This window comes from Dendrobates tinctorius, unplaced genomic scaffold (assembly GCF_039654945.1).
Source record: "Dendrobates tinctorius isolate UK_male_01 unplaced genomic scaffold, ASM3965494v1 ptg000241l, whole genome shotgun sequence".
In the NCBI taxonomy this organism is placed as follows: Eukaryota; Metazoa; Chordata; class Amphibia; order Anura; family Dendrobatidae; genus Dendrobates; species Dendrobates tinctorius.
In genome coordinates, this window is record NW_027361908.1 from 564,238 (window position 1) to 581,971 (window position 17,734).

Genomic DNA, 17,734 nt, shown 5'->3' on the forward strand with positions numbered 1-17,734 from the left:
TGGCCTGGGACAACTCATAAAGTCCCATGGATTCCAGTACCACCTTTATGCCGATGATACTCAGATCTACCTCTCTGGCCCAGACGTCACCTCTCTGCTCTCCAAAATCCCGGAGTGTCTATCAGCCATTTCCTCCTCTCCTCCCGCTTCCTCAAACTGAATGTGGACAAATCTGAACTAATCATCTTTCCCTCATCTCACAGATCTTCCTTACCTGACCTATCTATAACTATCGACGACATCACGTTTTCTCCCGTACCAGAGGTCCGCTGCCTCGGAATAACCCTTGACTCTGCCCTGTCCTTCAAACCGCACATCCAAGCTCTCTCCACCTCCTGCCGCCTCCAGCTTAAAAATATTTACAGAATCCGTCCCCTCCTCAACGCTCATTGTACTAAAATGCTTGTGCATGCCCTCATCATCTCCTGCCTCGACTACTGCAACATCCTTTTCTGTGGCCTCCCTGCTAACACTCTCGCACCTCTCCAGTCCATCCTTAACTCTGCTGCCCGACTAATTCATCTCTCTCCTCGCTACTCCTCCGCTTCTCCCCTCTGCAAATCTCTTCACTGGCTCCCACTCCCTCAGCATATCCAATTCAAATTACTAATACTGACCTACAAGGCCATCTATAACCTGTCTCCCCCATATATCTCTGAACTAATCTCCCGATATAATCTTCCCTCACATAATCTCCGATCCTCCCAAGACCTCCTTCTCTCCTCCACACTTATTCGCTCCTCACCCAGCCGCCTCCAAGACCTCCTGAATATCCCCCATCCTCTGGAATTCTTTGCCCCAACACGTCGGGATATCAACCACACTCGGATCATTCAGACGGAACCTGAAAACCCACCTCTTCAGGAAAGCCTGCAGCCTGCAATGATCCCCGCTGCCTCCTCACCACTACTGGAGCTACCGCCTCACCATCACGGAGCTGCTGCAACCCCCCAACCTACTGTCTCCTTCCCCACCATCCTGTAGAATGTAAGCCCGCAAGGGCAGGGTCCTCTCTCCCCTCTGTATCAGTCTGTGATTGTTTACTGTAAGTGATATCTGTAATTTGTATGTAACCCCTTCTCATATTCAGCACCATGGAATCAATGGTGCTATATAAATAATAATAATTCCCTTTAATTTGTACACTTGTGGCATAGTTATGCGACTTTTAGAAGCCTGCATGTAAAGGTGTGTCCTTTACCTTTGCTGTACACATCCATCAGCAGAGTGGCTACAAATTGTGCCTCTAGCTCTGGAGGACCCAACAAGCCCATGCATTTCATACATTCATCTATAGATGTCAGTGGGCACTGTGTGTTGTTTCATTGTCCCTATGATGGTATTGTAGGAGCATTCATCACATGCTCCTGAATTTCCCATAGATTATATCTGATCGTTGAGTGTCCCACAAGTGGAACATTCTGTGGTCATCGTTTTGGAACACACTAACAAATAGTGCTTACCAAAGCGAATTGCTATTTTTAATTGTTGATGTATTGTGTTGTAATGAAACAAAAATGTCATGTACAAATAACTAATGTATTTTTATCCCAGATTTTTGATGTGGAAAGCAGCGATCTTGTGTCTGAGCTTGAAGCATGTGAGCAGAGCTTTATTCTGTATTGTGACTTCTGCACAACAAATCAGATTGTGGCCATGGCACTGTCTCATTATGTAGTCCAGGTAATAGATCCCTTCTGTCCTCTCCTTCCATTCTTAATTCATGTGTTCATGTAAACATGTTAACATTGGCTTAAATAAGTGGTCCTAAATTCTATCTGACTTTAGAGGCTTGGTAGCGTGCCTGAATGACTATATACTGCTTTATTATGTACAGTTTATGAATATGAACTTGCATTGTAGTGTACGGAGTAAGCCAAAAAGAGAACCTGTCACCAGGTCAAGTACCCAGATTTTGCTCTTTTTATTCCCGCTGCTCCCCTGAATATTCCACTTTTTCTTATGTTCATTTGTTTTTTAAATCTGCCATACAGTTCCAGAGATATGGGCCTTTTTAGTTAATGCTAATTTTTAAGGTCTTTACCAAGGGGGCATTGCTCACAAGCTAATATTGCAGAGCAGACTAAAGACCCACCCTAGAAGATCCTGTTAGCATGTAAAACCTTCTTAGTAAGGCCATAAACATTGGCACAAAATGAAAAGCTGATCACTTTCATATATATGGAGGAACATATGGGAGAAGGAAAACACACAACACCAGTGTAATGTGGCTGCAAGATCTGAGAATGAAACACAGCAACCACCTAGAGTAAGAATCATTCACCATTACAGAAGCAGACATCCAACAGCAGGTCAATAACATGAAGAGCTGGACAGCACCTGGCCCAGACATGATCCACACCTACTGGCTAAAGAAATTAACAGCGGCATAGTTTGCTGGCCAGAAGAAGAGATGGAAGCTGCAGATGTGAAGACACCAAAACTCCTCACAATGCATGGAGGTCTCCACCCTAAGTCTAGCACCAAAAGATTGTATACCAACAGAAAGAAAGGTGGTCGAGGCTTGATAAGCATCCAAGCCACCATCATGGATGAAACAAGGAGTATCCATGAATACATTAGAAAAATGGCAGCAATAGATGAGATGGTGAGAGAAAGCCTAAGGCAGCAACAACAACAGATCTGGATGGAAGAACAGGAACATGAAGCGCCATGGCAAGACAAGCTACTGCATGGGATGTACCATCGACAGATAATGGAGGAGGCTGACATGTAGAAATCTTACCAATGGCTGGAGAAAGCTGGACTCCGAGACAGCACAGAGGCATTAATCATAGCGGCACAAGAGCAAGCACTAACTACCAGATTCATAGAAGCAGAAATCTACCACACAGGACAAGACCCAAAGTGCAGACTATGCAACGTAACCTCAGAAATTATCCAACACATAGTGGCAGGATGCAAAATGCAAGCAGGAACAACGTATACTGAACACCACAACCAAGTAGCGGGAAATGTATACAGGAACATCTGCACAGCATATGGGCTAAGTTCCTCTAAGTTCAGGTGGAAGACCCCAGAGAAACTGGTGGAAAATGAAAAGGCTAAAATCCTGTGGGACTTCAAGATCCAGACGGATGAGCAGGTGTTGGCTAACCAAGCAGACATTATGATTGTAGACAAGGATCAGCAGACAGCAATGATAATAGATGTGGCAGTGCCAAGTGACAGCAACATCAGGAAGAAGGAATATGAGAAGCTGGAGAAATACCACGGCAGCAAAGGAGAACTGAAGAAGATGTGGAAGGTAAAGGCAACAGTGATTCCAGTGGTGATAGTAGCACTTGGAGCAGTGACCCCTAAGTTGGAAGAATGGCTACAACAGATCCCAGGAGCAACATCTGAGCTCTGTCCAGAAAAGCGCAATGCTAGGAACAACTAAGATCCTGCGCAGAACCCTCAAACTCCCAGGCCTCTGGTAGAGGACCCGAGAATGAGAGAGGACAGCAAAGACCATCCCCAGTGGGGGTGAGAAGGAAATATAATAATTTACATTTTAATACTACCTGATATTTGTATTATGGCTACATTTTTTAGTGTCTCTGTAGTCAGATAGCTATAGATTAGAGGGAATACATTTCTGTATGTAGTGACTTCCTGAGATCATCACTTGTGATGGAGTGACACATTTTTATGTATAGCAAACCATTACTAGTGTCCTAACCTATCATTTCTTAGTATTTCTCTGGAGCTTCTGACAGTGCATCTGTTCTGTGCCCAGAGACAGAAGGCTTAAAAGTTCTGATTTCATAGTTCCTTTAGTCATTATGGTTGTGATGCTGTGTTTGGCTAACTGCATTGCGAGTCCTGTAATTTTCTCATAGCAGGTAGGTGAAGTGTGTACAGCAATAAAAAAAAATTTGGTTGTATGTCATTAACTTTGTAAGAATATATATGGGTATATTTACTGAGAACTGGTTTTCTTATGCCAACCTTCAAAGGAGTCTGCTAAACCCCAAAATGCATATTACAGTACTTAAACTAATATTTATATAGTAGACTTTGCAGCTACAAAAATCATACCAGTAGTACACATTTTAGTGTTGTAGTGGCAGAAAAGTCAACTTAAATTTCATATGCAATTCACGTTGGTATTCTCTTGGTGTGGACAAAGGCTCAGTGCACTGTTACACCCTTCAATTTGCATATTGAACACTTTCTTAGATCTTATTGGTCAGCGCTTGCTTGCCCTGAGCAAGCGTTCCCGGAGCTAGATTCATGTTCTGTATGTGCCCTGGAGGAGCCAAATGGCATGCACGTAGTGCAAATGCGGATGCCCTCTGGTTCCTGGCTCCTATTTGGTGCTGCTTCCTGTACTAACACTCTCGGAAGTGTAGCGAGCATTGACCACAGACAGGTGTAAGGGCTTAGAGGATCAGAGTGTGCCCCCATTCACACTATGTGCACACCGCTAGGCTGCTTTAGTGTTAGTACGCACACACAGGAACACGAATCGAGTTTAAGCTGCGTTCATGCTGGTCAAGCGAAAAGCGCAGATTGCGCTCAGGCAGTGCTCACGCCGGACAAACGAGAAGCATGGATCAAGTTCAGATTGAATTCAGGCAACACTCATGCCGCACAAGCGAGTAGCATGGATCGAATTCAGGCAGCGTTCATGCCGGACAAGCGAGGAGCATGGTTCAATTTCAGACAGTGCTCATGCCAGACAAGCGAGGAGTGCAGATTGAGTTCAGGCAGCACTCGTGCCGGAAAAGCGAGGAGCATAATTCGAGTTCAGGCAGCGCTCATGCCAGACAAGCGAGGAGCATGAATCGAGTTCAGGCAGCGCTACTGCTGGGCATCGAGAAAATGCTTGTAACGATGCACTGAGCCCTTCGCTTTGCGAAGGATGCACCACAGCACCCTCATTTGCCTATGAAAAAAATAAATTTCTCTGCCACTAAAACATTATATACTGCAATTAAGATTTTAATATAGGCTAAGTGCCCATATAAATTGTTGAGTAGTTTAAATAGCATTTCGAGGATGAGACTCCCATTAATCAAAAGAGCACTTACAACAGTTATCTAGGTTTGGCACAAAAGTCTGCAGTCAAGCTCTGTAATTCCAGACTTGTGAATCCTCAGATCGCACACTGTCAGAATTTTACTATGTCGTTGGCGATACCAGTGGTCAAGTGACCGCAAGTATGCAATATGCATTCTCCTGGCCTCATTCCGACGAGACATGCGTTGCCTTGCTCAGTTCACTTGCATTGAGTGAGGCCATGCATGTCTAGTCGGAGTGTTACCTGGAGTATGCATATTGCATAGTTGTGGTCACATGACTGCCTGTCTCACCTCCGGCATCGGAGCAACCTGACGGCGCGCTGTGCGTGATGTGAGATTCATAAGTCTGCAGTCATAGTGACTGCAGAGTTTTGTGCCAAACACGGACAACCTTTAAGTGAAATGCGCTACAATTTTTATGAGGTGCGCTACTCATATTCTTTTTTTTTTTTTTTTTGAGGGGGGGGGAATATTTTTTAAAGAACCGTGTGGGTCAGGAAAAAGGGGAAATATATGCAACTTTTATTGCATAAAGTACATGTGTTGGTAGAAAGTTGAGTTGGGTTTAGAGAAGAAATAAGAGACACAATTGCACTTGAATAAAGCTGGCATGACCAGATTTGCCCCACAATCAGCATCTTCAAGCTTATGTATCCTGAACAATTTGCCACATATCAATACCTTTAATTTTAAGCTGCTTAGTTCCTGTTTGTCATTTGTCTGTCTAGCTGTGGGATATAGACTCCAGTACAAAAATAGCTGACTTCAATGCACATTTAAGTTGGGTCTGCTGTGTCAAATTCTCTCCAGAAGGATCTTCATTCTTGACATCTTCAGAAGACCATACAGTTAAGGTGAGGAAAGATTTCCATTAAAATTATCAATTTTTAGCTGTATAGTTGTGTGGAAAAGGTGTAAATGGTTTGTAGGATTTATTTTATGTCTTGCACATTATTGGTGCACATGTAACAATTTGGTTTCCAATACGTTTGATAGTTTACAAATAAAATGACAGCAAGTGACAAATGTTTAACCCCATAACGCCCAAGGGTGGTTTGCACTTTAATGACCAGGCCAATTTTTACAATTCTGACCACTGTCCTTTTATGAGGTAATAACTCTGGAACGCTTGAACAGATCTTGGCGATTCTGAGATTGTTTTTTAGTGACATATTGTACTTCACGTTGGTGGTAAAATTTCTTCGATATAACTAGGTTTATTGGTATAAAAAATGGAAATTTGACGAAAATTTGGAAGATTTTGCAATTTTTAAACTTTGAATTTTTATGCCCTTAAAACACAGAAATATGTCAACAAAATAGTTAATAAATAACATTTCCCACAAGTCTACTTTACATCAGCACAATTTTGGAAACAAATTTTTTTTTGTTAGGAAGTTATAGGGGTTAAAATTTGACCAGCGATTTTCTCATTTTTACAACAAAATTTACAAAACCAATTTTTTTTAGGAACCACCTCACATTTTAAGTCACTTTGAGGGATCTATATGGCAGGAAATACACAAGAGTGACACCATTCTAAAAACTGCATCCCTCAAGCTGATCAAAACCACATTCAAGAAGTTTATTAACCCTTCAGGTGTTTCACAGGAGCAGATGCAATGTGGAAGGAAAAAATGAACATTTAACTTTTTAGTCACAAAAATGATCTTTTAGCAATAATTTCTTTTTATTCTCCCAAGGGTAAAAGGAGAAAATTGACCCCAAAAGTTATTGTGCAATTTGTCCTGAGTACGCTGATACCCCATATGTGGGGGGAGAGGCATTGTTTTGGCACATGGTAGGGCTTGGAAGGGAAGGATCGCAGTTTGACTTTTTCAAACTAAAATTGGCTGGAATTGAGATCGGACGCCATGTTGCATTTGGCGAGCCCCTGATGTGCCTAAACAGTGGAAACCCCGCACAAGTGACCCCATTTTGGAAACTAGACCCCCTAAGGAACTTATCTAGATGTGTGGTGAGAACTTTGAACCCCCAAGTGTTTCACTAAAGTTTATAATGCCCGGGCGTGAAAATAAAAAATCCTATTTGTTTCCCACAAAAATTTATAGTTTAGTCCCCAATTTTTTATTTTCTCAAGGGTAACAGAAGAAATTGGACTCCAAAAGTTATTGTCCTGAGTACGCTGGTACCCCATATGTGGGAGAAAACGACTGTTTGGGCATGGGCACACGTCGGGGCTCGGAACGGAAGGGAAGTAGTGACGTTTTGGAAGGCAGACTTTGATGGAATGGTCTGCGGGCATCATGTTCTGTTTGCAGAGCCCCTAATGTGCCTAAACAGTAAAAAAAAAAACAACCCACAAATGACATTATTTGGGAAACTAGACCCCCAAGGAACTTATTTAGATGTGCCCCCTTTTTGGAACTAATCTACTCTTTCCTGCAAAGTAAAATAGTAGTGCATGAAGGTGTGGTACAATTTGAAGCAATCCTTCATACACAGGCCAGATTTGTCGGGGCAGGTGTCATATTGATAAATGGTGTCCTTGCGTATTCCTCTTTTGTAACACACTCGGCACCTTTTGTGCGACTTACCTATTTTTCCAGTTGCTGGATCTTCCCCAGGAAATGCTGACCTGGTACGATATGAGCACCTTCAGTTCCGGAAGAACTGGGTCCCGCTCCTTCCTGAGTTCCGAATATCAGGACTTTAACCACTACCTCCTGGAACTGAAGGTATGATGTATCGGTGTGGCGTGCACATTGTGACAGCAGGAAAGCGTTGAGCATTGCCATTTGTGCGATGTGCACGGCCAGCTTTTTGTACCACACCTTGGCCTTTCTCAAAGCACTGTACGGTTGGAGGAGTTGATCGGAGAGATCAACGCCACCCATGTTTTTGTTGTACCCCAGTACACCGTCTGGTTTGCAGACCTGTGTAGAGGTACCTCGTACAGTGCTGAGGGGCTGCCATCACCGTTTATGGTGGTCAAGAGAAGGACATCCCTCTTGTCCTTGTACTTGAATCATCAGTAGGTGGTCCGTACATTGGGCTCTGCTGTGACCCCTTCTGAGCATCTGCCCAAGTAGTGTTTTTGGGAGGCCTCTCTGATTTTTGCGGACAGTACCACAGGCTGTGGTACCTTGCACAGAGAGGGATTTGTAGAGTAGGGATGCTGGTATAAAAGTTATCGGTGTAAAGGTGATAACCTTTATCCAGCAGTGGGTGAACCAAATCCCACACAATTTTCCCACTCACTCCCAGGACAGGAGGACACTCGGGGTTCAATCCTGGTGTCCTTTCCTTCATAAACTCTAAACTTGTGGGTGTACCCTGAGGTACTCTCACACAGCTTATAGAGTTTGATTCCGTACTTGGCCCTCTTGCTGGGCAGGTACTGACGTAATCTGAGTCTTCCCTTAAAATGAACTAAGGACTCATCCACGCAGATGTCCCTTTGGGGCATGTACATTTGAGCAAACATTTTGTTGAAGTGTTCGATGACCGGCTGAACTTTGAACAGACGGTCAAAGTTGGAGTCAGGGGCGTGGCTATGCCGTGAGCGGGAGATGACGCCAGCAAGGAGAGCTCCTCATCATCCTGTCGGATCCTGGACCTTGGACCCCTTCCTGGTAGCTTACCTACAGCTGGCTGGACCCCCTTAGACGTCGGGACCCCCTGGGTACCCCGCGGCAGGTCGGGAGGCTGGTTCCCCACGAGGCGGCGGCCATCTTGGGCGCGCAGCTCAGCTACTGAGAGCTGCAGCATCGGCTTACACTGCTGCACCGCCGCCGGGCAGTGAAGAAACCGGCTGACAATCTGAGGGAGCGCGCGGTGAGTGCCCTGAAAAAGTGGGCCCTGCATGGTATCCCTCTCTTATTATCCACTTACTGCGCCGGCTGGCGCCGTTATTAAGGGAGGCTCTGTATACCCTCCCCCACTGCAGCTGTCTCTGTGGGGCCCCCTCTCCCTCCCCTGGCCATAAGGATCTGTACCGAACAAGGCTGGTTGCCGTCCTCATAATCCCTGAGGCATCACTCTATAGCCTGACCCACAATTAACTGTTACCAGCCCTGCTGTAACCTTCACCTGTGGTGGGTGACACCTGGATCACACGTTTTCAGCTGTTTCATCAGACCGCACTGCAGATAAACATGAGCCGACTTAAAGGGTCTGGAGCGGCGGAAAAATTGAAGGAGTTTGTTAGACCTGACCCCGCTGAAAGTGCATGACATAATAGAAGCACTTCCTCTCAAGTTCAGCGCAAAAATCGCCCTTCGGGGGGTGATGAGACGGATCAGGAGGAATTGACCCTTAAACCAGCGTCTGAGCAGTTGATGCAGGCTATCTCTTCAACCAGGACATCCCTGACGGAGAAAATTGAGGATGTTAATACGGAGGTGGGGAGACTTCGCCAGGATATGCAGGCCATGAAGGGACGCATTACGGAGGTGGAGACGAGGGTGTCCAAGGTGGAGGATACCATTACACCTATGTAAGCTAAATTAATGAAGGTGGCGGGCTCCATGAATGCTTGGAAGCAGAAGGCAGATGATTTAGAAAACAGAATGCGCCGGAATAATATCCGTATCGTTGGTCTGCCTGAGCGCTTGGAAGGTCAGCATCCTGAGCAGTTTCTAGAAGATTGGCTTAAGACCTCCCTGGGAGATGAATTCTCCTCAATGTTTGCTATTGAAAGAGCCCACAGGGTCCCCTGCAAGACCCCTGCCTTCGGGAGCGCCACTCAATTGTAAGGACAGAGATACCATCCTGCATCTTGCACGACTGAAAAGTCCTATTAAGTTCAACAATGCTGTCGTTTCCATCTTTCCGGATTTTTCCATGGAACTGCAGAAGCACCGGGCACAATACATCAAGGTCAAGAAACGGCTCAGGGACAGAAACATTGTATACTCGATGATATATCCGGCCCGACTTTGGGTTGTTCATGAAGGTTCCGCCGTATTTTTCACAGATCCGGCGGAGGTGACTGAGTGCCTGCGGTCCCATAGGGGATCCCCTGCGAAAGAATCCTAATGTGGCGGCTGTTACTTCATATCTTTTCAATCAAGGTCTAACTGGAGCTATCAACAATACCGGATGCTGTGCTCAGTGATGGTATCCCCTTGTTTATTTTTTGATATGGGAGAGAGACTGTGCTCCTATGCTACTAAGTTCCTGTTTTGTTTTTTCTTTTTAAAAAGTTTTAATTTTTATAGTTGTTTAGGTAGATGCAGCAGCCGACGCCAATTTTTCTATCTGGGTGGGATCTCTGCACTTGGTTCGGGCACCATAATACATCATATCCAAATGGATGGGAATGGGTTCTGAGTTGATTTGTATGACTTGGAATGTAAGAGGCATAAAAACCCCTCGAAAGAAAATTAAGGTGTTCTCACAAATTAGACGCTACCGTCATATTGTGGCTCTGGTGGAGACGCACCTGACCAGAGATACGGTTCGGTGGGTACAGAAACCGTGGGTGCAATGGTTTATACATGCTTTTCGCACCAGCTATTCAAGGGGGTTTCACTGTTAATTCATAAAGATGTTCGGTGGGAGGCCCGGAAAGACCCTGAGGGACGATTTGTGTTTGTGCATGCGCTGATTAAAGAAATATGTTATTATTTGTATTTATAATCCCTCTCTGGCCAATATATCAATTATTCAGAAGGCATTGAGCTTTGCTTTGAATTACCCAGATGCACATGTCATTTGTATGGGAGATTTTAATTTGGTCATGAACAGCCATCTTGATAGATTGAGATTAGATGATGGAATACAGGCCGGGGTCCCCCCCCCCCCCCCCCGGGCACATCCCAACTGTCACAATTCATGGTGGGTAGTGGGTGGCTGGATCTTTGGAGGGTGCGCCATCCAGAGACAAGGAAGTATTCTTGCTATTCCTCCACTAAACGCTCTCTGTCTCGAATAGACTATATTTTTGGGTCCTGCAGTCTGGCGGCGTGGATGGAGGATATTAAACATTGAAGTAGGGGGATTTCGGATCATAGCCCAGTTATTCTTAAGCTTAAATACTGGCCATCGCCTAATAGGATAACATGGAAACTGAATCCTTTTTGGCTGAAGTTGATAACATCCCCTGATGTAACTGAATGTAACTGTTGCTTCGTCTCGTCCCACCCTGAACCCCGAAATATTAATGTATTTTGCTCTTAAAGCATATTTAGGGGGTTGTTTATCCTCTACAATCTCTTACATTAAGCGGGTGACATCGGAGGAGGATGGCGAGATGGAGCGACGTTTGAAAGATTCGGAGGCAGCTTATCTATCTGATCAAACTAACAGTAATAGGTTGGAGTGGCTGACTGCTCCTGCTCAAAGGTTATATGCTCAATATACTGACACCAAGTCGAAACGTAAATTATTTTTTGCCCGGCAGTCTTATTTTGAGATGGGGAATCAGGCAAGCAAATTTTTGGCATACTTAGTACGACAACATAATGCGACTAACACAATTCTACAGATTCGTGATTCGGGTGGTACTTTGGTTTCCTCAACTGAGGAGATACTGAAATGCTTCTTTGATTATTATGGTTCACTATACAATTCTAAGACTGATGTGGATGACCAAGGAGTGTCTAAATTATTTGTCGGATGTGGAGTTTCCTGCGCTAAGTCCTTCCCAACAGGCCTTTATGGATGCTGAGTTTACTCTGGAGGAGTTAGAGGACGCCATAAAAGACATGGCCTCCGGGAGGGCCCCTGGGTCGGATGGATTTCCTGTGGAGTTATATAGGAAATACCAGGATATACTGGCGCCCCTTAAGTTGACAGTGTTTCGTGGGATTTGGGAGGGGGGATGCATGCCAGAGTCCTTTTATGAGGCCAATATAATAGTTCTTAAAAAGGAGGGGAAGGACCCTTTAGATTGTGGATCTTATAGGCCCATATCACTAGTAAATGTGGAATATAAAATTTTTACAAAAATTTTGGCTAAAAGAGTGAATTCAGTCATATTAGAGCTTGTACACTCTGACCAAATGGGTTTTATGCCTGGCAAGAGCACCTCCATTAATATCAGACGAGTTCACTCAGTGGTCCAATATAGTTCTCTGGTACCAGATAATGAATGGGCATTGGCATCGCTGGATGCGGCCAAGGCCTTTGACTCTCTTGAATGGCATTTTCTCCTCATGTTTGCAGAGGTGTGGATTTGGTGATAGATTCCAAAAATGGGTCAGTGTTTTATACATGAAGCCCAAGGCCCGGGTTATCATAAATAGCTCCATATCTGAATCATTTTTACTGTATAGGGGAACTCGTCAGGGGTGTCCCCTTTCCCCGGCCCTTTTTGCTCTTGCTATTGAGGCATTGGCAATTCGTATAAGATCTTTCCCTAATATTGCTGGTATAGAAATAGCATGTCGGACGGACACCATAGGCCTATATGGTGATATTTATGGACAAAGCGGAGGAGACTCTGACAGGAGTCATCACTACTATAAATAAATTTAGTAAATATTCTGACCTATATAAAAATTGGGAGAAATCTGCTTTGATGCCTCTTTCCCACACTACAATGCCACGACTTGAGACTCTCTCCTTACTGCCCATTGTACCTAGTTTTCAATATTTGGGTGTTCACATTTCTCAGGGTAGTAAATTTGATTTGCAACGCAATATACAACCATTGCTGGAGACGGTCAGGGGTAAATTCGCGATCTGGGGTAAACTTCCACTGTCTGTAGCCGGACGTATTAATTTAATTAAAATGATATTACTTCCCAAGCTTAGTTACTTTCTTCAACATAGTGCGGTAGTGGTGCCCAAATCATTTTTTGCTAATCTGAACTCCCAAACCATATCCTTTATTTGGGGGAAAGCCATGCCTAAACTTAAACTAACCACTCTACAGAGGCCCAGCATTACCTGATTTCCTTTTATATTACTTGGCTGGACAGGCCAAGGCCATAAGTACATGGATGCCTGGAGGTCATCTCCCAAACTCTGAGAGTCATCTACTTCATGCTGCACGGATTAGTTGCCCACTGGGTTTTTTGGAAATGAGGAAAATAAATGTCTCGAGATTGTTACCTCTGCTTCGTCTGGCACGATCGATATGGAGACAGATTAAGGGGGTGGTTGGATTTGGGGATATTATAGCTGAAATGCCCCTATGGAATAATGACTACCTCCCGGTGCTACTTGAACATGTATCTGACGAGTTCTGGGTTCAGTATAGTGTCTCTACGATAGGTGATCTATACGATTATGGAACTTTGGTGTCCTTTGAGTAATTACAAGTTAATCGCAGTGTCCCGAGATTCCAATTTTTCCGTTATTTACAACTAAGGTCAGCTTTTCAATCACACATGAGATGTATAGGTATAGATAATGCCATTTCATCTCTACCTTTGATAGGGATCCTCAAATCACAGGGCCCTCAAGGTCTCATCTCCTCTCTATATACATATATGTTGTCAGTGGGGACAGAATGTGCCTTAGATTCCGTTAAGAAATGGGAGAGGCTCATCCCAGATACACAAGGTGAGGAATGGGAAGAAATCCTGGAGTCACCAATTTGGGAATCTCCGTCTGCCAACAACAGGATGATACAATTGTATATAATCATATTTGACTCCAGTTCGACTCTTTAAGATGGGCTGATACCCATCATCGGAATGTTTGAGATGTCACTCAATAGATGCAGACTTCATCCATATGATCTGGTGCTGTCCTGTTGTTGCGCAATACTGGAGGGAGGTGACATCATTATTAACATCTTTGGTACAAACCCCTGTTCACCTTGAGCCACTGATCTGTCTATTTGGAGTGTGGAATGAGGAGGCGTGGGGTCATTATGTTGGGATTTTTCTACGGGAGACACTGTTTATGGCACGGAAGGTACTAGCATTACGGTGGATGGGGAATTCACCTCCTTCTCTTGGGTCCTGGATCACTTTGGTAAATTTGATTATCCCATATGAACGTACGCTGTAGCAAAATAGAGGGTGCCCGGCTAAATTTGAAAAGATTTGGGAAAGGTTGGAACTCCTCTCACCTCACTTTGCAGTTCAGAGATGTCACACAGTAAACTGCTCATTATATAGAAGTAGGCTGCGGAATGGTTTATGTATTTGTAGACGTAGGTAGGATTTAGAAGCTAGGCAGGTTTCATTATTGGCATAATAACACAACGCTATTGTGATTCAATTGGTATTATGTTTTGCTTTATTTATATACAACTGATGCACACATTATGCTTCACATTTTCATGCTATCTGAGCATATGTATATTTTGTATCAAGCTTAACATCATATACTAAATGTGTGTATTATATAACTGCTTATGGTTAAATAAACGAATTAAAAAAAAAAAAAAGTTTGAGTCATATTGTGTGGAACACTGTGCATTATCGGTATAATGCAGGTATTTGTGGATGGCCTCAAAATGCTTACGGGCCATGACCATTTGGAACACTGGAGTGTTATATAAAATATCAACACTCCAATATTGCCGAAGTTCTGACTTCTTCAGGATCCCCATGTGAAGGACCAGGCCTCAAAACTGCCTAATTTCAACTGTGTCTACAGGAGACCAGTTAGAAAATGATGAATGGGGTTTTGTTCCAAAAATTGACGAGCGTGCAAATTAGTTTGCTCCACCATGAGATTAATAAAATACTGAGAGAAAAAGTCTTTGAAAAAGTCTATTTCTGTGAGGCTGGTGGTGTCAAACTTGATTCCTGATTCTGCCACAAAAACAGGAATCGGTGGCTCAAAATTTTTTGGGGGCGAGGTCCATACAGGGTCCGCAGTGGGGTGCGCTGCCTCATCTTCTGTCCTGGGACATCTGCGTGGCGGTTCCGTAGGACCGGAAGAGTATGAGGATGAAGAATCGGAAAAGTAAAGAAAAGTGGGATCATCTTCCTTATTATCCGTATCGGAGGCAAGGAAAGCATATGCCTCCTCCAATGAATAGCGCTGTTGGGACGAACGTGACAGGCAGTACTTTTTTTTGAGTATGGTGCTTGGGTGTATTTTATTGATAACTTTGTGTATGTGTGGGGGGATAGTGATTGGTGCAAACTATTCTGAAAAGAAAAAGCTAATAGAAAAAAGCAGTAGGTAGAAAAAAAATGCCTGTGAAAAGAAAAGTCTAAAACAGCAGGCACATTGTTGTGAACACTTTTAACTTGACTTCTGAGTTTGGGCTCCCTCTGGTGGTTGCTGCGGGTAATGGAGCTGGTCGGCTTGACAGAAGTCAATCACCTTAAGAGGATGATTGGAGGTCAGGTGTTACAGACTGGGAAGTTTTAAGTCAGGAAGCTTCCCTCAGTTGTTGCTGGTGATTTGGTTTTCTTCCTGTGCATTTTGAAGTCTGCTTGCCTCCTGCTTGGTCCTGCATCCTTCAGATAAGTTATTTGTTTGCTGGAGACTCTTTGCATTTAATCCAGTTTACCTAATCATAACAGAATCACCAGCCAAAACTGTAGATTCTCGGGTACTCTAAAGAAGGGAAAAATTGTAAAAAATAAAGTGTCAGAATTTTTTATATATTCTTTCCTCTTTTTCTCTGGGAGCTGTAGGAGGATTTTTTCTTTAATGGAAACTAAGCAATTGTCCGATCGTGTTGAGCAGCTGAAGTTATGCTTCTTTTGTGGGATTGCCTCTCATACTATTTCTGTGCGCCCTAAGCGGGAAAAACATTTTGCTCACTCATTTGCTGTGGGCAGTGTACAGCCTAAATTCCTAAATTGGCATTGTCATTTTCTGCTAAGGCTTTTGTTGATTCAGGAGCAGCCCTGAACCTGATGGATTTTGACTTTGCCAAACGTTGTGGTTTTCCCATGGTGCCCCTGCGGACTCCTATTCTTTTAAGGGGTATTGATGCTACCCCTTTGGCGGAGAATAAACCCCAGTTTTGGACCCAGGTGATAATGCGGACCACCAAGAGAATTGTAAATTTTTGGTGTTGCACAATTTCCATGATACTATTGTACTGGGTTTTCCTTGGTTGCAGACCCATAACCCTGTTCTGGATTGGAAATCTGTGTCTGTGGTGAGTTGGAGCTGTCAGTGTGGTCTTGGCGACACTCCTGTTTTCTCCACCTCTCCCCAGCCTCATGATGTTCCTGACTATTTGGCTGATTTTTCTGATGTATTTAGTGAGAGTAAAGGTACTGTCACACTAAGCGATATCGCTAGCAATATCGCTATAACTTGTGACGTTATAGCGATATTGCTAGCGATATCGCTGTGTCTGATACTTACCAACGACCCGCTCCCCCGCTGGTTATCGCTGATCGCGCGAGAACGTCCAGGACTGTTTCTCATCGTCAGCTTCCTGCGGCGCTTCCTGTGGAGAGACGAGCGACGAGCGTGGACGCGGGCGGGAGGACGTCAGGATCGCCTAGTGTGACAGGTAAGTAGCAACCCCCGTCCCCAGCGATGTCGCTGGTGAGATCTGCCTGTGTGGCAGCTCACTAGCGACCACTTAGCGATGTACCAGCGATCCTGACCGCGTCATATCGCTGGTCGGGATCGCTGGTACATTGCTAAGTGTGACAGTACCTTTAGTTCGCGTCTTTGCCTCCTCATAGGAGTTATGATTGCGTGATCGAGTTAGTGCCCGGTTGTAAATTTCCCAAGGGTCGGCTTTTCAACTTATCTGTACCTGAACGTGATGCTATGCGATCTTATATCAAGGTCATATTAGACCATCCTCTTCACCTTTAGGTGCTCATTTTTATTTTTTGTGGCCAAGAAAGATGGCTCATTAAGGCCTTGTATTGACTATCGTCTCCTTATTAAAATCACTGTTAAATATCAGTATCCGTTACCCCTGATTTCTGATTTATTTTCCTGAGTGAAGGGTGCTATGTATTCTTTCATTGTTTTACCGAACTTGGAATTTATTTTCTATTTTTCAGTACAGAGTAAAATGAATGGTGTCATTTAAAACTATACTTTGTCATGCAAAAACTAAAACCCACAGATGGTTATGTTGCTGGAAAAATGAAAGTTATGGTTGTTGGAAAAATAATTTTCTAAAAGCATTCAGAAGGCACTTAAATATATAAAACCCACTCGCCTTACTGGTCACCCCATTCTTACGCTCCTCCTTGTCCCACACCCTGTGGTCCTCATTCCTGCCAGGATGGCCATTTGATCGATAACGGACAGTGACCAAATGTACAATGTACAGAGCTGCAGTGATCAGATGCCTGCCCAGCCGGAAAACACATTTTTTGCTAGATAAAACTGGTTGTTGTTTTTTTTTTCAACCAAATTAGAATGCTGAATGGATCACAAGGAATAGGAATTAAATAGTTTTCTATGATAAAACTACTTGAAAAACATCCAATAAATCCTTCGTGCAATGAACATTTTCAAATAGAAAAAAAGAAAAATAAGTTACTGCAAAATCCTCTCCTGGCATGTATGTGCCATGCAATTAGGTCAATTAGGTCACATTTATAAAAATATACTCCATAATAAATGTAATTTTTTTATCTTTTAAAAACAGCTCTGGGAAACCAGCAAAGTGTGCAAGCCCTCAGGCACAATCCTAAAGCGTGAATTTGATGTGGCGTTCAATCGAGATGAGGTGACTGTTTTGGCACCTGACAAAGAAGATCGGTTACTGGTGAGTAGATATTAATAACACAAAACCGAGTGTGTGTGTGTGTGTGTGTATGCATGTGTGTGTAATATATATACTTATACACACACACACGTATACACATATATATATATATATATGTGTGTGTGTG

At 43.7% G+C, this 17,734-nt stretch overlaps 1 protein-coding gene across 3 annotated transcripts in view; it reads left to right on the forward strand.

The window, feature by feature from the left end:
* Positions 1 to 17,734, forward strand: part of APAF1 (apoptotic peptidase activating factor 1) — a 195,766-nt gene that overhangs the window by 93,086 nt on the left and 84,946 nt on the right. For all 3 annotated transcript variants that reach the window (XM_073556887.1, XM_073556884.1, XM_073556886.1), the window contains exons 18-20: positions 1,555 to 1,683; positions 5,759 to 5,884; positions 17,488 to 17,607. In XM_073556887.1, the coding sequence (XP_073412988.1) occupies positions 1,555 to 1,683; positions 5,759 to 5,884; positions 17,488 to 17,607 (375 nt within the window). The remainder of the gene's footprint in view (positions 1 to 1,554; positions 1,684 to 5,758; positions 5,885 to 17,487; positions 17,608 to 17,734) is intronic.